Genomic DNA, 18,253 nt, shown 5'->3' with positions numbered 1-18,253 from the left:
TGGAAATAAAAACGGTTTTCCTTTCCTTCTTCCCGACAGTCCCTTCTTTTAGTGTTTTTTTTCACCCAGACCACCCTCACCCTAGAGCTCAACAAAGAAAGCTTTTGGTGGAGATGGGAGCTGCGGCCTGGGCCATTTGGCGGATGACCTCCTCTACAGTTGGACTGGACCAGTAGCCTGGGACCCTAGGTCCCCTTCTTTCGCTGGTCAGCTTGAGAGGTTTAAACCCATACCACGACGGGTGGCTGGGGAGAGGATGTGTCTCGATATCCCCCCGCCCTCACCCCCCACTCTATTTTCCTTCCATCGTTCTAACTCCACCACGAAGAATAGTCTTCGGGTGAATTCCCTTCCATCTTTCTCTAACCGGTCTTTTTGACCAAACCCTCTCCTCTCCCACCGCAGTCCTGTACCCACAAGCACATTGGCTCCCCAGGATGGGTGACGGGGGAACGGGGAGAGAGCAGAACTTCTCCCTTGCCCCGCTGCCACCTCTCTTTCAGGCATCTGGGGACAAAGGAAACACGAGGAATTTGGTGGTCCACAGGGAGGGGATAGGGTTACTTCGTGCAAGGATCTCCGAGGCGCCCGGTGCAAGGGAGTTTTCCCAGGCAGGGCCGGGTGAATGAAGCACTCAGAGGGGCGGGGAAGAAAACAAGGACTGGGGCCCGGAACACCGAAGCAAGAGTGGGGTGCGGACTCGGTAAACTGGGCGGGGGACTCCCAGGAGCGCTCACTGCCCCCGCTCCCCGCCCGTTTTCGGTGGGAAGCCCTCACGCCCTGGGACACCGCAGGGTTCTGCCGGCTCCTCTGGGCACCCCGCTGGGGGCGGGTCCCTCAGCCAATCACAGGCTCTCCCGGGAAAGAGTCCATAGCGCCCAATGTTCCGCGGTGCCCCAACCCCGCTCCCCAAGTCTTCGGTCCTCTCCCTTTTCCCTTCAGCCCCGAGCGGGCCAATTGCAGGCAGCTGGCTCAGAGGGAGTTGGCAGGAGGAGCCAATCGACGTGGCTGTACCCGTGGCGCGTGCCGGGCACCACCCCTTCAAGGGGAAATCGCTCAGCGGCGAGAAGGATTCTGGATCTTGTAGTTCTTCAGGCTCCGCCCCATCCGTCATCCTCCAGCACGCATGCTCACAGAATCATTCCTCGCACACCGAGGCGGGCAAAATAGTGAGTGGGTTTGGGGAGGGGGAAGACGACTCTTCCCAGAAGCCACTGCGACCCGGGTGGGCTAACTCCCCCGGAGAATTGTGGGGCGGGTAGCCTCGCTTCTCATGGAGGCCAATGGAATGGGGAGGATCGAGGACTACAAGTTCCGGCATGCCCCGCGACGTCCCCCACCTCCTTCCCCCGGCCCCGGCTCCGGCCTCGGCCCCAGCCCATGCTCGTTGGTGGCGGCGGCGGCGGCTCGGGGCGCGCGGAGCCTGCAGTCACGGTGGCGCCCGCAGGGACGGAGGAGGGAATGAGTGAGGAGGAGCAGGGTTCCGGGATCATCACAGGCTACGGACTCCCCAGGTGAGTTGGCCGACTCACACTGACCCCTGCAGGGCGGAGGCCGCAGTGCGGGAGGGAGGCGGAGCGCGTAGACCCAGCATGCACCGGGTCTTGGAAGGCTTGGGCTGGGGGTTGGGGGTGGGGAGGGTTGGTTAGCCCAGGCACGGGACGGGATGGGGGTATTCCCAGCAGCCACCACGGCACTGGCTGCTCTGTTCCCATCATTCACCACGGTGGTGGCTGCTAAAGTCCCACCATGCACTTGGGTGCAGGATACCCAGCTTTCGGTGTTTATTTGATTTCCCAGAATGCACCGAGACAGTGGCCCCCTTTGTTCCCTGCATGCCCCAGGGTTGTGGTCACCGAGTTTCCCATGATGCACTTGCTCAGAAGACACTGCTTTTGTCCTATACAAGGATGCTGAACTCTGGGGCATTGGTCACAAGCCCTCCATTCACTCCCCAGATGTGCCCAGGTGGTGGTCATCATGGCCCTCCCAGCATCCTCTGGCTTCTCTCCCAGCCTCTGGACTGAGGCCGGAGCTGACCCTCACCCCCACCTCAACATCACTGACCCCCTGACCACTCTCCCCCTCTTCCCCTGGGTCTCAGCAGGCATTGTCCATCAGTGGGGGGGCTGAGAGGGGCCGTGATGCAGGTCTGCGTACCTCCCCCTAGTATAGAGCAAATGCTGGCGGCCAGTCCTGGCAAGACCCCAATCAGCCTTCTGCAGGAGTATGGGACCAGAATAGGGAAGACTCCCGTGTACGACCTCCTCAAAGCCGAAGGCCAAGCCCACCAGCCCAATTTCACCTTCCGAGTCACCGTCGGTGACACCAGCTGCACTGGTGAGGGGGCGTCGGGTGCCCTGGCCAGGGGTGCGTGTTCTCAGGACCTCCACAGGTCTTCACCTTGGGGGGAGGGGCCTTTACTCCCAGGCTGGGGGTGGGCAGGAGCTTTAGTGGGCTCTAGAAAGGGGCAGGGAACTAGAATGCTTTAGCTGGGAGAGAATGGGTTGGGGGTGGGGTATCTGAACCTCCGGTGTATCTGAAAATCAGCTGGTCTTCATTTCTCTTAAGATGGAAACAAGAGAATGTGGGTTTTAGGGAGGGGCAAGGGGAGAAGAACTAGTGACCAAACATACCTCTTTCCTCTTGGTCGAGGTGGTCGTCTGCAGCTCCAGAGGGGCAAAATGCTGTCAGACACAAGTATTACCTTATTTTGCTTAACTACGCTTCTTTAGAATAAGAAAGTGTTCTTTTGGTGGGAGGGCATTGCAAAAGGACGAGTTTCTTAAAAGCATCAATAAAATATTTTTGAAGGGATATGTGAGTGATAGAGAGTAGATTGTGAGGTACTAGTACAGATTGACTAACGGACACTCACAGGGAAGCATCTGCCTGGAATGGCTTGATTCTAGTCCTGCATGGTGGGGGCGGGGATGGGAGGATGGCGGGGTGGGGGGGGGTTCTTCTGGCTCTCGTGTAACCTGCCACCCCTCTCCCAGGTCAGGGCCCCAGCAAGAAAGCCGCCAAGCACAAAGCAGCTGAGGTGGCCCTCAAACACTTGAAGGGAGGAAACATGCTGGAGCCCTTTCTAGAGGATGGAAGGTGAGGTGTGTCCAAGTCATTTGTGAGCCCTTGACAAGGCTGCCCTACCCATCACAGTTACTACTTGAGCTGTGCAGTCTGATCTCTCCCACGGTCTACCAGTATACCATCTCCCAACAGCTGAGTTCCCTCCCAGTGCATAAGGAGCTGCTCAGTGGCCCCCCCAGGGACCGCTCCTTGTGTGTTAGACCCCGATGTAGCCTTGAAGCTTGAGGTATTAGTCTAATGGAATGGCCTCCAGACTAAACTCCTTTTTCCAGTTGTTTACTTTAGACAGTGAACAGTGGTCATTCGTATGGGCTGAGCCGAGCCCCTGTTGAGGGGCCTTTGTGGTTGTTTTAGTCCTCATTCAGTTCTGTCTGACTCTTTGTGATTCCATTTGGGGTTTCCTTGGTAAAGATACTGGAGTGGTTTGCCACTTCCTTCTCCAGCTCATTTTACAGGTGAGGAACCTGAGGCAAACAGGGTGAAGCGACTTGCCCAGAGTCATACAGCTAGCAAGTGTCTGAGGCAGGATCTGAATTCAGGAAGAGGAGTCTTTCTGATTCTAGACCCAGTGCCCTATCCACTGTGCCACCCAGCTGCCCAGAAGAGAGGTCCTTCGGGAGGGTAATTTTTTGAGGAGGTTGATTCCCATAGGAACCCCTTCCCTGACCATATTCCCTCTTCTTTCCTTAGAATGCCCGCTCTCTGCTGATGCCCCTGTTACTGGGCCTGTTCCATCCCCCACCTCACCATGGCATCAAGCATGGCTCTAAGAAGCAAGGGGAGGTGGGAGTGGTTCCCCTCCCATCTTGGGCCAGCTCTTTTCTGAGCCCCAACAGGCTAAGACTGAGACCAAGCCGTCCTGTCTATCCTTGTCTCATAGCAACGTCCTGTGGTGTTGGGGGGGCGGCGCCTCAGGGGCAGAGTGGTGGAGCTGATACCAGCAAGTGGAGTTGGGGGCAGGAAGACTTTTATGTGTCCCCATAGAGATGGGCTGTTTCTGTGCTCTAGTCTTTGGGACTGGAGATAGTTCTTGTCCCATGTTTGACCTGGGATAGATGGTGCCTATGAGTGTTAACACATAGACCTTCTCTCCTCCCTTTGGTCAGAATGTGTTCCATATTCTCAAACCTGAAGCCTACAGATCTTAACAATAGCTATTTCACAGGAAGCAGAAGAGTCTTCCACGGTGTGGGAGTGAGTCCCTGTTTCTCAGGGTGGAGAAGCTTGTTTTTAGCAGGAGGGACTAAGGCCAGATGTTTGGAAGGACTTTCTGCCCATTAGGACTGGGAGAGGCTGAAATTGAGGTATGGAGAGGAGGAGATGTGAGGAAGGAGGCCAGATGATATTTGAGTCTGGAGTAGGGTCTGGAGACTGTGGTAGGTGAGAATTGGCTGAAGGAACCTGGGCTATTTAGCCTGGAGAAAGAAGATGTCACAGGGAAGATAGAGGACGTCATGTGGCCCTGTTGTAGACAGATTTCGGGTCCGTGGAAGGGAAAACCTCCGAATGATACAAGCTCTCTGGGAGAGGAATGGGCTGCCTTGGGGCTTGGTGGGCCTCCCCTCACCCCTTCCTCCTTCTGGAGGCTGGATCAACCCTCGCTTGGGCTGCCTGGCTTTGGAGGACCATTCCACCTCTGAGATTGTGTGAGACCTTATCTCTGACTTTATCTCTGCTTCTGTCATCTTAGGAGCCCCCCAGTGGAGGTCAAGGCCCCTGTTTCTCCTCAACAGTCTGAATGTAACCCTGTGGGGGCTTTACAGGTATGTTCCTTCCCTTTCCTCCACTCTCCTCTGGGTCTCAATCAGCTCCTTTCTGTGTTGCTGGGCTTGGGATGGTAAATGACCCTGACTTTGGTGTTTTGAGGTTGTTAGTCTCTGATTTGGGAGGAGCATGGGGCAGCATGCCAGCTTTTGGGTTCCCATCCTGCCCAGAACCCCAGACCCTTGGGGAGTGTGGCAAGGGGCACGCTAGTGCCTACAACAGGGGAAGGGCAGGCAGCCTCTTCATCAACACCCTCATGCCTTGTCCCTCTGCTCCCTGCACCCCCAACCCCAGGAGCTGGTGGTACAGAAAGGCTGGCGGCTGCCCGAGTACACAGTAACCCAGGAATCGGGCCCAGCACACCGAAAGGAATTCACCATGACCTGCCGGGTGGAGCGTTTCATCGAGATTGGTGATTCAGGAGGGTTGGGGTGTTTGACCAGGGACAGGGGACCCATGCTTCTCAGGACCCATCTCTAACTTCTCTGTCCTCCTGCCCCCTTCTGTCTTCCTTCCCTCTGTGGCTTCCCCTGAGCCCCCATCTCACAGATACTCCTACTGTCCCATCCACTCTTCCCTTTTTTTTTCACCTCTTAACTGCTGTCCCAGCGACTCTCTCCCACTTCTTTACTGCCCCCATTTCTTTTCCAGTTCTCCTTGCTGTTTTCTTGGTCTCTGGGCCTTCAGGCCCTGAGGTGAGACAGCAGATGGGATTGTTGCTATCCCTTCCTCTCACCTTCATTCCCAACCCCTATCAATAATCTGGCCCATCTTGGAGGAGAAGGTGGCCCTGTGTGGGGCATCCTGGGATCCACACTATTTCTCAGCACCCCACGGGTGGCAGGTTTTGGGAGGACTGGTGATGGAGCCCAGGAAGCCAGTCTTATCTCTGTCCCCCCAGGCAGTGGCACCTCCAAGAAACTGGCCAAGCGCAATGCAGCTGCCAAGATGCTATTGAGGGTGCACACCGTGCCCCTGGACCCCAGGGATGGGCCTGAGGCCGAGCCTGATGATGACCACTTCTCCATCGTGAGTGTCCGTCCCCTGGGCCCCACAGCCCAGCCCTCTCCTTTATCCCCTCCCACCCAGGGTCAGACAGGGAGCACAGGGACCTGCACAAGATCATTCAGTCTGCCTCCCTTGGTTTCCCCTTCCTGGGGGAATTGGAGCATCTGATCCTGATGTGGGTTTCGTCGTGCTCAGGCCTCCCCTGGCTCTTTGGTGGGTGCCCTGTGGCCCTTCTGACCTCTAATAGGTGTCAGCACGCTCTGTTAGACCAGGGCACATGAGAGGGGTGAGGTGGCACTTTTCTTATAACAGGTGGTGCAGAGAGCTGTCCCCATTTTAAGCCCAAAAAGGTTACTGATTTGCTCTGGGTCTAATAATCTGTCATAGAGCTTGTGAGGGTTGGAGCTTACTCTCAGACCCGGGTTTTTGACTCCAGGTCTCATTACAGTAGAATGTTCTTTTGGTTAAGAGATTATGAACGTTTCTGCCTCTGGTTGGTGATGGGTCAGACTGGGTCCAGTTGCTGGGTTTCTCCTCTGGTTAGGGGAGGAGAGTGGCCAGCGAGGTCGGGGGGTAGGGGTGGTGGTTTTAAGTGTGGAGCACCCACCTGGTGATTGGGTCTAGACCTCTTGGATGACACACACTCCTCCATCCGTCAGGGTATTGGCTCTCGTATGGACGGCCTTCGGGGCCGCAGCCCAGGCTGCACCTGGGACTCCCTCCGTAATTCGGCTGGGGAGAAGATCCTCTCCCTCCGAAGCTGCCCCCTTGGCTCTCTGGGCCCTGGCTGTTGCAACGTCCTCAGCGAGCTTTCTGAGGAACAGGCCTTCCATGTCAGCTACCTGGACATCGGTATGGTGGGTGGGGCTCTGGATTTGGGGGAGGACAGCTCAGGGGTAGAACTAGGGCCAGGCCCAGAGAGGTGGGTCTCAAGGGCCAGTTAGCAGAGAGGAGGACCAGTGTGAGGTCGGTTGTTCCCCTCTGCCTCCCTTCTCTCTCTCTCTCTTTCCTCAGATGAGCTGAGTTTGAGTGGGCTCTGTCAGTGCCTGGTAGAGCTGTCTACACAGCCAGCCACAGTGTGCCATGGCTCAGCGCCCACCCGGGAAGCTGCCCGTGGGGAGGCTGCCCGCCACGCTCTGCAGTACCTCAAGATCATGGCTGGGGGCAAGTGAGTTCTCTTGGCCAGATTGCTGGCCGGCCAGATTGCCGGCTATAGACGGCTCTCTGTCTACACCCTGCGCCCACTGCCGGCTTGGCCCCTCTGTGATTCAGGGGCTGGGCTTCCAGCTCTGGTGCCTAGTAGAGGTACCTTTTCTACCTCTGATACAGACTCTGTCTGCCTTGAGGCCTGGGGATGGGGGGACCCAAGGGTCCGCGCCTTTCCTTGAATTCCTGATCATGTCACTTATGAAATTGGGTGATGGGGGAGAGGCCCCTCCTGTTCCTCTCCTTAGAATAAACATGGTTCTCCAACTGCTTTGTTAATCATGGTGGTGTCTGTCTCTCTCCGGGGGCTGCAGAATGGGAGGGAGGAGATGCCTTTATTTGCTTATGATTTCCTCTCTCTGCTTCCTTTCCCTCGCTTCTCCTTTTAGAAATTCGGGGTGGGGGGTTCTCAGCCCATCTCATGGCTGGTGGCATTAATCCACAGAGAGGTTGTTGCTGTTGGGGTAATGGGGAAGGGGTCCCTTCCAACCCTCAAAGCCAAGCACAGACAGAGACAATACATCCGGTAGTAAGATGCTTTTATTAGGACAAATGGCACGTACGTGGCCTTTGCATGCAAAAACATGTCTGTTGAGTGCAGCATCACTTTTTCCCAAAGCGTTGTGGGGCAGCCAGGCTCCAGAACAGGGGATTCGGTCCCTCCCCGGCCTGGGGACTCAGCCACTGTCTGCCAGGGCTCCTCCGGGCATCCCGGCCAAACCTGTGGAGATGGCCAGCTTGAGCGGGGCACCTGTACGCCTGTCTCACGTTTCTCTCCTTCCCTACTGTCCCTTCCATCCCCAGCCCCTGATTTATCCAGCTGTCCCCTTTTGGACTCTCACCTCTGGGGCTGGAACAGAAAGGCCGAGCTCCGGCCAGGTCTCTGCATGCTTTGTAGCAAGGACCGCAGGAGAGCCGCAGGTGCCTGGGCATCCAGTCTAGGAGGGGGTCCGTTCTCTTCCTCCTGTAGCCCAGTGGCAGCAAGGATTATGACAGATGAAGGAGCGGGCTGAGAAAAGCTGACTCATGCGCCAGGGCTGGGGAGAGCCCACTCCAAAGGGGTCTTCCTCAGGAGCCGGGGCTGGATCTCAGGTGGAATGGTAAGGGGCTGTTAATGAGAATGTCATCCCTGCCTCTGGACCCTGGGGAGAACTGGCAAGTCTGAAGACTTGAATTCAGACCTTAAGCTCCTTGCTCCTGCTTTTACTTGGGGAAGCCAGTGATGATAGACGTTCACTTACCATGAAAAGATGGTCCCTGACTCCCTCCCTGCTGCTCTCTGGTCCTTCGGCTTGGCCCCTGCCCACCAGCACCAGCACCAGCACCAGCAGCACCGCCAGACGACCAGCATCCATGTTGCCTCGGCTCTCTCTCCTGCCTGTCTGCCCCACCCGCCTCTTATACCTGCTGTCCCCCTGAAGATGAGGTGGGGGGGGTGGCACTGAGCTGGCAGCGGAAATGCTTAGCCCCATTAAGGGCCGCCTGGGATCCCCTCCCATGGCTCTCCTGGGACTTCTAGCTCTCAGCCCCAGGCCCTCAGCCCCTAAGCCTGGAGCTCTTGACTTTATTAAACACTTAAATCTTGTCTCCAGAGCTTAAGAAACTCATTAATTGCAGGCATTTTGTCAAAGTCTGGCCATTCCTCAACAGGTTGGAAAGCTCTAACTGGTTGTTTGCTCCCCACCCCCTATATACTCACCTCCAAAAGGCATTCAGAGAGAAGTGCGTGTGTGGGGGGCGGGGGGAGTCTGCATCGGAAGGACTGGGAATGGAGGGTATAATTGAGAAAAGGGGGGAGCAGTACAGGGGCAGGGAACAAAGTTCTAACCATGGTTTGTGGGGAGACCCCCCCCATTTTGATGGATGAAAGATAGAGGGCTGGATTTAATGACCGGTGGCTTCTGGGGACTCCTAAATCATCCCTCTGACCTATGTGAGGGGATGAAGAGGAGGGTTGAAGACAAGGTCTGGGCCCTAGGCAACCCCCCCCCGTGGCAGCTTTTCTCCCCCCCCCCCGGATCCCCTTCTGGCCTGGGGCTGGAAACAGAGGGAGAATCTGGACTTGTTGCTGGGAGTCAGGATGGCAGGATCCCTTTACTCCAATTGCTTCCCTCAAGGGAATCTAGTGCTCTGGGATCGCCAGCGGATGGGAAAGTGTGGTTTAGGAGACGTCTGCATTTGGGCAGCCTGTCCAGTTGTGCAGGGGACTGTTGGAGAATTCAGGGAACGAGCTTCTGTACCACCATTCCCTTGTCCCACCTTGTCCCACCTCTGAGCACAGGCGGAGTACTGCTGCCACCCAGTGGCCGCTGCTCCTCATCGCAGGGCCATGGATGCTCCTTGCTCGGGCTGTCTCATGCTGGGGGTTCCATGCCTTTGTGCATCGTGTGATTTCTGTAAATCCCAACGTATTGGAGGCTTTCTGGTTCCCTCCCCACCCCTCTTTTAAAAAACATTTAGTAGATACCACCCCTCTATTAATCCTTAGTCTTGCTAGTTGAATGGGTTACATCTTGTTTTTGGTGGTATTGATTTCCACTGCCCATTGGGAAACCTGAAAAAGTTTATAACATATTTTATAGGACTCAACTTGGGGAAGATTGAAAGGTAGATGTGGAAGTTGGAGTCCTCTTTCTTTCCAAGCTTCCTTGATGGCTGGGCCAGGACTGCCAGGGACTGCCCTTGGCAGATGTTCTGTCACTAGACTGGGGCTAACCTTTCCTCTGCCTTTGTCACTTCAGGCATTATTCTGGGTGGGTTCTTGCACCATGCCCCAGTCCTGTCTTCGCACTGTGGCACTGCAAAACTCATTCCCTTTTATTCTGGTCTCTGGTAGAGGCAGGAAGAAGCAAGGTATAGGAGGAAGTCCTGTCTCTCTCTCTCATCTCTCTGGGCACTAAGTGTCTCTCAGCCCTGCACTGTAACAAGCTGAATCGGTTTCTTAGAGCAAGAAAAGATCATGTAGTCCAATCCATTTACAGATAAAAAATCTGAGGCCTAATACAATCAGTCACTTGTCCAAGGTCACACAGGTGCAGTGAGGATTCAAAACCCATCCCCCCAACTTATATTGGAAATATTCTGCCTCCCCCATAAAACAATCTCCTGGAGAGCCAAGATTGTTTTTTGTATCCCCAGCACCCAGCTCAGTGCTACACGTTATGTGCTTATTAAACGTTTTAACTGTGTTGATGAACACCATTAGAGCTTTGGTGGCCCTTTTCCGTGGTTTTGGTTGTTCCTGTATACGTTACCCTCACCAGGCTGAGAGCTGAGGGTAGTTACTGGCTAGCCGTGATTAAAAGATGGGCCCTAAAAGCACCACATGACACCACTTTTCAGCTCTCTTTCCTCTGGTTCCTGTGGTTCAGGTGACTGGGAGACCACCTAGTGGGTGATCTCACTGGGTCCGTGAGGCACTGTTTAACAAGAGGGCCTCCATCTGAGTTCTAGCCATAGGCTGTTTTCTTGGCTGCATAAATAAGTTCCCTCCTCTGGATTCTATTTCCTGGTCTGCCAACTGAGGAATAGAATTCCTCCCTTCAGGGATAGGGCATGAAAGAACACGGACCACGAGGTGCTTTTCAGTTGCAGTAAAGCATGGTGGACATCTGAATGAATGATTTCACCTATTAAAGCAGCAGCAGTACACACAATAATTTCTCTCGTTAATAGTTTAATGTTATATTTGCAGCATTAAATAAGGCACAGTATATGTGGGGGAAGGAAGGGGAGGGGTAATGGCTAGGAGGCAAAGGAGAGGAAATGTGGGGAGAGCAGAGTGAAGTCCTTGCCCAGTCCCCTTCCTGGGAGTTTGTGAGAGCCTGCTCACAGGGCATTTCTGTCATGCACATTTAGGGAGTGGAGGGCAGGGAGAAGGGAAGAAGAAATCTCTTTGTAATAAAACAGCTGGCAGCTCACTTTGGAGAGCAGGGGGAACCTGGAAACAGAGAAGAGCCCCTTGTCTACGGAGAGGGAGGTTAGATATGGTTACATGGCAAGGACACACAGATGTACAGAGACAGTCTCTAGATATGCAGGATTTCCTTTCAGAGAGATGCAACAACATGACGCTGCCATTTCGTCCATGGCAGGCACGAAAGCTCCCCCACTCTCTACTTGCCCCCAGACTGAAAGGCTGTTTTCTGTGGGTTCTGGAGAGATTCAGATAGCTCAGCGGGCCCTGACTAAACACTACTTAGGGAAGGGCATAGGGACCAATCTTCCCAAACCACCTTCTACCTTAAGGCTTTTCTTTTGGAGTGCAAATGTCATAGTAGTAGGAGATAAGGAACCAGGACGCAAACCAAAAAAGGAGTAAAACTTCCCTTATGGTAAGGCCAATTATCGTGTTGCTCCTGGCCACTCCTCTCGCTGTAGCTTTAAAATTTTTTCTTTGATAGCAAGCAACTGATAAGGAACCAGGCCTCCCTTCTCTGCCCCACCCCCAGCACCCCAATCTGTGGTGAGCAGCTACCAAGGCTCTGTGATGCTCCTGGTCCCCTCTCAACCACTCTGGGACCAAGGGTCTTCAACAAAAAGCCTGAACGACAGATGGACTCAAGCTAGAAATGGGGACTGAAGTTCCTAGTTTCTGTTTGGGGTGGGGGTGAAGAGAGGAAGAAGAGCTGGAGAAGAGTTTTCCCAAAAATAAAAACAAAAACCCCGTAAAAAAAAAAGAAACCAGCCCTGGCCTGGGGTGGTTTTCTCCAGCTTCCCATTCCATCCCCCACATGTTCTTGGCCATAAAAATTCAAAGAAAGCAGCAAGCCCATCAACAAAAGCATAGAATGCAATACAGAAGACTGAACTCTAACAGCCAGGTTATGAGGTTAAAAAACAAAGATAACATTTCCATCTGGCGTATACAATGTACAATATTAATATCATTGCAAGGTTGGGGTGGGGTGGGGGGGTTAGAGCAACCAAATAAGGTGGCTTCCTGGCAGGGCCCGTGTCTCAGGGCTTTTAAAGGAGCCTCTCACTCTCTAGCTGGGAGGAAGAGTATGGAGAAGGACTGCTGAAGCCCCAGGAGGAAGAAGTCAGGATGGATGGAAGTGGGAATCTGTCGGTCTGGAGATGGGAAGGGTTCCCTCCCAGGGCAGGGAGGCATGGAGCTGGGTGGTAGCGAATGCTGGGGAGAGTTCATGAAGAAAAGGAGCAGGCTGAAGAAGCTGGCACCCCCTACCCCATCCCAAGGTATAGCCTAGTGGTTAGAGCCAAAGAGTTAAAGGCTGAGTGTTCATGGTGGAGGTACTGCGGGGCTGGTCAGAGAAACCAAGGTAATCTTTGGGTGTACAAATCAGGAAGAAGATGAGGTGGAGCGGAGACAATCAGATGCCATTCCTGCTGCAAGTCTTAAGACTCGAATTGTCGATATGAGAGTCGAAGGGATAGGGTGTCTAGGGCATTCCTGATTCTTCTTCTGGTGGGAGAAACTCTTTCCTTTCATGGGGAGAAGGTGGTTGTATCTTTGGGAGCTGTGGCACCATGGCTCAGCACTTTTCCCCTAGGGTTTCTGAAGCTTCAGGAGCTATGCTTGGTAAGTGGGGGCTTGTTCTCCTCCACACAGCTACAGGGACGTCTGCCCCTCCTCTGGGACAGTTGATTGGGCATCCTCGTCCCAATGGTCATGGAACCCTGGGGTAATCTCAGGCTCCCCTTGGTGAGATGTTGACAGTGGTTGCAACAAGCAAAGTGAAGCCGTCACAGGTTTTAGGGTAAGCATCCCTGGGGCTCTTGTGTGGAGGGGCGCTCTGCGGGTTCTGGGAGGAAGGTGAGAAAAGGAGGAAAAAGAATCCGAGGTACCTATGCTTGTGATGTTCCCTACTGTGCTGATGGAGTACATGTGCACCAGAATTTGGAAATGGGTCTGGGAGGAGGGGAGGGGAAGGGGGTCAATAACATGCCTCCGAACCAACCCCCAACATGGAAAGAGGAGCTACACCCTCTTCTTTGGTAAAACGAGGTGCCAGTGCTACAGAACAGAGACACCTGAGCTTGGGAAGATCCTCAATCTTAAAAGCATTTGATGTAGGGAGCCAGACAAGGTCTAGGGAGCTCCTTAGGAGCCATAAAGGCAGCCAGGCTTCAGAGCAGGCTGTCAGTGCTAAGCTAAAAAACTAAAAACAAAACCAAAAATTCCAAGGTAGGAAAAAGGGCACTAAAGCACTTGCTGAAGGGATGCTGAAAACGAGCTATGACTTTGAGCATGTGAAGAAGGCCAAGCCAGGGGAGAAGAAGAGCCGGAGGCTGTGACTGCGCCTGACTGCAATCATGATGCCTGCAGCTTTCTGAGTCATCGAAGGAATTGTCTTTGCAGGGTTCTTGACCCCAGGAGAAAGAGAAAGTTGTCCCCATACTGTGTGCTGGCTTTCTCAGCTTGGGGTCTCAAAAACATCTGGCTAAGTTCAAAAAGGAGCAGATCACAGCCCCTGAATTGAGACCGGGCTTCTGTGTAATTTGGGGAGAAAGGAGTGAAAAGGGGTCATCCTGACTCTCCATGGCAGCTGTTTCTGGAAGACAAGGTGAGGGGGAGCTAAGCCCATCTCTCAGAGGGTGAGAGGGGCAGGTAGACAGCAGCAGTGCGAGGGCTCTCAGCAGGCCTTCCCCAGGGATGGCTGCCTTGAGCCCTGTGACAATATTGCATATTGCATAGTTAGTTCAGGGAAGACCAGAAGTCACAGGAAAGGCTGGCTGGGATTCCTCCTGGCAATCTAACCCCACCCAGGAAAGGCTGAGGTTTCCTAAGCAGCCAAGTACCCTCCTGAGACAACATTCCATTGTACCCAAGAAAACCTATGTTGTGCCCCAGCCTCTCAGGCCCAAGAAGCTCTGGGCCCCCAGGCCCCTGATGAGGGAAGGCAGCAAGACCGGGCAGCGATGGGAGGAGCAGGGGAAGGAGGGCTGGCCTGGGAAGACGGTGGTGGAGAAGGAGGAAGCTGAATGGGATGGGTATTTCAGAGTGTAGAGATCTAGCTGGATATGTGAAGCTGAAAGATGGGAAAGGTCTAAGAAACAATTCAGGAAACACAGGTTTCTGTAAACATACCAACCAACCTTGGTGTTGGGCTGCTTTCATCTGCAGACTTATGGAAGGAGAGCTGGAGAGAACGGTGTGGATAGGAAGAAAGTGAGAGGGGGAGACATCAGCAGAGATACAGACATGCACATGCACATTGGCCAGTTAACTGCTGCGAAAGGTAGAGAAGCGGTTATCTTCAGGACTTTGTGGAAGGAGTTTTAAATTGCATTTTCTGTAGACATATATGGCTCCAACATGTCCCAACAATCTAAGCTGATGTATGGGGGGAAAACAGGAAGTCAGCTCTGGAACCCTCTCCCTTCCCACTGCAAGGCAAGGCTTAACAGTTTAAGGCCACAAAACGAGGTTGCCAAGGCTTAGTGAGGAGATGAAAAAGAAAGCCCATTTGGGCAACCCAAGATGCTTAATACAGAAATATCTGGACTGGCGGTGGGAGAAGAATAATGCTGGTGGCTTTTGGGGACTAAGCTAGGCTCTGAGTCCAGAGAGGGTATGGGCGCAGGAAGGGAGCTGGATGGGACACTCCAGTAGGACCCTCCCCTTGCTCTCCAGGCAGTCTGACGTTAGCATGCTGCTTAGGCTTGAAAAGGTGACTGCTACAGTTTGGTAGAAGGGAAGGGAGCAGAGAAACTCTCCCAATCCGGTGGCAAACAGGTTAGTGTTAAACAGGTGGGCATGTATACACTACAGGGGGCTGGGAGAGGTGTTATTTCCACCACTGAGGAAGACCTTTTGCAATAAGGGGATAAGAAACCACCTTGGGGTGTTAGGTGGGAGTGATCTGATGCTTTGGGCCTGGAAGCCCCTTAAGAGTACACAGGTCAGATGTGTATGACCCATGTAGATCAACAGAATAGCTCCATAACTGTCCTTTACTCACTTAAAACACAATTTCCCTCCTGCCATCCCATGTGCAAGGCAGGTAAGAGGAGAAGGTATGATGTCTCTCTCAGCTTTTGGGTGGGCGAGCTCTGGCCAGGGACCTCTCCACTGGGGGAGGCATCATCTGCCGGCAGACTGGGACTGTGGGGTCATGATCACATGCGACTGTATGGGCATGTTCAGTTCTGTCCTTTGGCTGGCCATCTGAGTGAGGACTGATGTGGCGACGGCTTCGGCGGCAGAGCGGACGCTGAGGCCATTGCTAGCAGCAGTCGCTGAGCTGTGCTGGATCACTGGGGCTGGGGAACCCGTTGGCTCTGAGCTCTCCTTGGGGCTTTCTGCTAGAAGTAGGGTGGGGGGAAAGAGAAAAGAACTGAAATTAGAACAAGAGACCAGGGAGATAGAAAGGGCTTAGCCTCTCCCCTGTCTGCCCAGAAAGACCAGAGAAAATGAAAAGTCTAATAGGGAGAGACAAATATGCCACTGCCCAGGGTGTGATTCCGAATGCCTCAACACTTCTTCACTGGGTCTCCGTTACCATCTAAGAATGCCTTCCATGCTGCTTATCTTTAGTTGGAGCGGAGCTGGGAAAATCTAAACAGGGCATGCTCTGTCCTAGTCAAGCTCATCTAATCTCTATTCCCGAGACAGCTGGTGGTGCAGGGGAGAGAGCGGTGGGCTCCAAGTCTAAATCTAGCCTCAGACACTAGCTGACTATGACCCAGGCTATCTCACAGCTCTCTCTGCCTCAGTTTCCTCATCTGTAAAATGGAGACAACAGCAGCATTCACCTCGCAGGGTGAGATGGTAAAGTGCTGCCTCAATGTTTGCTGTTACCCCCAGCTGTGACACAGCTGCTCCTTCTATCCATGGTCCAGTCCCAAAAGACATTTTAAAAAAATATGTCCTTCAGGAGACTTCTGATGATCGGATCTCAGCTGTCTCTGACCATTTCTTTGTTTAATGTTCTTTGCAGACTCAAATATACACTCAAGAAAAGGCGAACCTGATAAATCACTTGACCACAAGTTGATGTTCATGTATCTGCCTGGGGAAAAAAAGGTAGCCCCTACTCCAGAGCCAGTCAACAAGTAAAAGGCCTATTAAGATCCTCTCCTTAATCAGCCATTCATCAGTATTAAACACTGGTTAACTGCTTCAAGAGTTAACATTTTAAAGTTAGGGATGAAGTAGGGATTGTTTACATCACTTTGCCTGAAAAAGCATCCTCAGCTGTCCAAAGATTTTCACTGCAGGATTCTATGGCTAAGTGTGAAAAGCTGTACAAACTCTTAAGTCCAACAACGGGGGAGTGTGAATACAAAGAAGTTTGGAAAGACCTTTATGAAATGATGCAAAAGAAAAAAAAAGCAGAATCAGAGGAAAAGAATCCATACTAACATGCCCAGGGGATAGCAAGGCTGATGCCTTTGCAACTTTGCAGAGAGCCCTGAGAAGTTAAATGGCTTGCTAATACTCCCAGGCCAGGGTGTATCAGAGGGAGGACTGGAGTAAATCTCCCCGGTCCAAGGCCACTAAACCATGCTGCCTCTGCATGTAACTTCAGTCATGTAAAAGAAAGATAAGAGAGATGGGACAAAGAATCCTGATGAGGACTCAGAAGGAGGGCCCAGAAAGTTATGTTCTGTATGCTGAAATTAATTTCAATGTAAGTAGCTGGTTATACTGAAGGTTAATACTGCATTTTAAGTTAATTATTGATAAAACTTTTTTTAAAAACACTTCTTAACAAGGATCTTCTGGCCACAGAATTCTGATAGATAACTGTGCTGACAGCCAACGCCATGGGAACTGCGATGTAGATTTGAATTTTTGGTATATTATTACCAATGAGTATGTAAGGTCATGTGGACGGCCTGTCTGATTAAGCTCTAATAGGGTTTGTGTAGGAGAATTAAATGTATAAAGACAGTACAGTGACAAAGGCAAAACACTGGAGATCAAATTACATGCTGAGCACAATAAAGTAGAAGACAGCAACTCTGAAACTCTCCAGAGCTCTGACCAGTCAGAAGCTCAGAAGACTAATGGTGAAGTAGGCCTCACCTTCTTGGCAGAAGAGCTGTGCACAATCAGCTATCTGTTTTCACACTTGGCCAGTGCTGATCTGTTCTGCTTCACTATATTTGTTTGTTAGATGAGAGGATTTTTATTTGGAAAGGGAGTGAGTTAGTGGGCAATGACAGAGTAACCAAAAAAAAAAAAAAAAAAAAGACAGAAAAGAGCGAGGGAACTGAAAAAGCACACAGAAGACAACAAAAACGAGTTCACAAGGGGATATAGACAAACAGGGCAATTTGTTATTACCTTGTTAAATTTTAAGATACACTTAAAAACCAAAATGCATATACTGGAGATTCAGATTCATTTTTTGTACCTCAGGCAAATCACTTAACTTCACTGGGCCTCAGTTTACTCAACTATAAAAGGAGGGGTTTGGATTAGACGACCTGAGGTTCCGTCCAACCTTGGATCATGATCTTGTGAAATGTCTGTCTTTGTTGATGATGATGAAGTTCATAATGAAAAAGTTACATTTAAAGCAAAAAGAGACTTTTATTTATGTTGATGCTAGTAGTTTTCTGTGGGCACACATCCTAAAAATTTTGAAGGAAGTTAATCAGAAAAGATAATTTGATGTATAAAAGTTTTCAAAATGTATCAAATTTTTTTTTTAGAGCGGGGAAGGTAGGGCAATTGAGGTTAAGTGACTTGCCCAAAGTCACACACCTAGTAAATGTGTCAAGTGTCTGAGGCTGGATTTGAATTCAGGTCCTCCTGACTCCAGGGCCGGTGCTCTACACACTGTGCTATCTAGCTGCACCTATATCAAATGTTTTACCCAACTTTTCCAGAATGTATCTGATAAAGCTGAATAAAGTGAGGCCAATGTGTACATTCATCTGTACTTCTTCAATCTACTTTTGATTATCTAATACATATTTTAAAGCTCAGATCGATTTCTTTCTGTACTGTATATCCTTCTGAACCACTTCCCCTTACCACTAGTTTGTATGGATAGAGGATAAAATTCATGGGTTACAAACTAATTTTATTATCAGACTAAGCAAAACAAAGAGGAAGGCAGAGCATGCGGGACTGACATCACAAAAGTTACAGATACACATGACTTTCCTCTCCTCTGCTTCTTAAACAGTCTATGCCATGCCTACCCACAATGATTTCCTTCCATGCTTCCAAGGATCTGGTGATGGGATCTCCCATCATGGAGATAAT

General features: G+C 51.8%; 3 protein-coding genes across 10 annotated transcripts in view; 1 reads left to right on the top strand and 2 right to left on the bottom strand.

Moving 5' to 3' along the window:
* The first annotated feature begins 1,357 nt into the window (after positions 1-1,357).
* TARBP2 (TARBP2 subunit of RISC loading complex) lies at positions 1,358-7,347 on the top strand. 5 transcript variants are annotated; one of them, XM_036758537.1, is made up of 8 exons: positions 1,358-1,514; positions 2,171-2,340; positions 3,000-3,102; positions 4,781-4,853; positions 5,149-5,266; positions 5,756-5,883; positions 6,522-6,714; positions 6,877-7,347. In XM_036758537.1, the coding sequence occupies exons 1-8, from the start codon at positions 1,381-1,383 to the stop codon at positions 7,032-7,034; spliced, it is 1,077 nt and encodes a 358-aa protein (XP_036614432.1). In that variant the 5' UTR covers positions 1,358-1,380; the 3' UTR covers positions 7,035-7,347. The 5 variants fall into 5 exon arrangements, with proteins under 5 accessions (XP_036614432.1, XP_036614431.1, XP_036614430.1 ...); XM_036758536.1 differs by having other exon boundaries at positions 2,171-2,370; XM_036758535.1 differs by having other exon boundaries at positions 2,108-2,340.
* Positions 7,348-7,640: 293 nt separating this feature from the next.
* On the bottom strand, positions 7,641-8,655 carry NPFF (neuropeptide FF-amide peptide precursor). The gene is made up of 3 exons (XM_036759820.1): positions 8,310-8,655; positions 7,911-8,032; positions 7,641-7,789 (listed from the first exon to the last, which is right to left on the bottom strand). The coding sequence occupies exons 1-3, from the start codon at positions 8,565-8,567 to the stop codon at positions 7,672-7,674; spliced, it is 498 nt and encodes a 165-aa protein (XP_036615715.1). The 5' UTR covers positions 8,568-8,655; the 3' UTR covers positions 7,641-7,671.
* A 768-nt stretch (positions 8,656-9,423) lies between these two features.
* ATF7 (activating transcription factor 7) overlaps positions 9,424-18,253 on the bottom strand; it is an 89,076-nt gene continuing 80,246 nt past the window's right edge. Inside the window, exons 12-13 of one of the 4 annotated variants that reach the window (XR_005010471.1) lie at positions 14,994-15,336; positions 9,424-9,462 (exon numbers count right to left, since the gene is read on the bottom strand). Coding sequence is in view for 3 of the 4 variants with exons in the window: in XM_036759817.1 (XP_036615712.1) it covers positions 15,116-15,336 (221 nt within the window). In the remaining variant the exon portion in view is untranslated. Of the gene's footprint in view, positions 9,463-10,730; positions 15,337-18,253 lie in introns of those variants that run through there. The other 3 variants (XM_036759817.1, XM_036759819.1, XM_036759818.1) reach the window with 3 other exon arrangements.

This window comes from Trichosurus vulpecula, chromosome 5 (genome assembly GCF_011100635.1).
Source record: "Trichosurus vulpecula isolate mTriVul1 chromosome 5, mTriVul1.pri, whole genome shotgun sequence".
Lineage (NCBI taxonomy): Eukaryota > Metazoa > Chordata > Mammalia > Diprotodontia > Phalangeridae > Trichosurus > Trichosurus vulpecula.
Note: the sequence above shows the minus strand (reverse complement) of the source record. Positions and strands in the feature narration are given on the sequence as shown.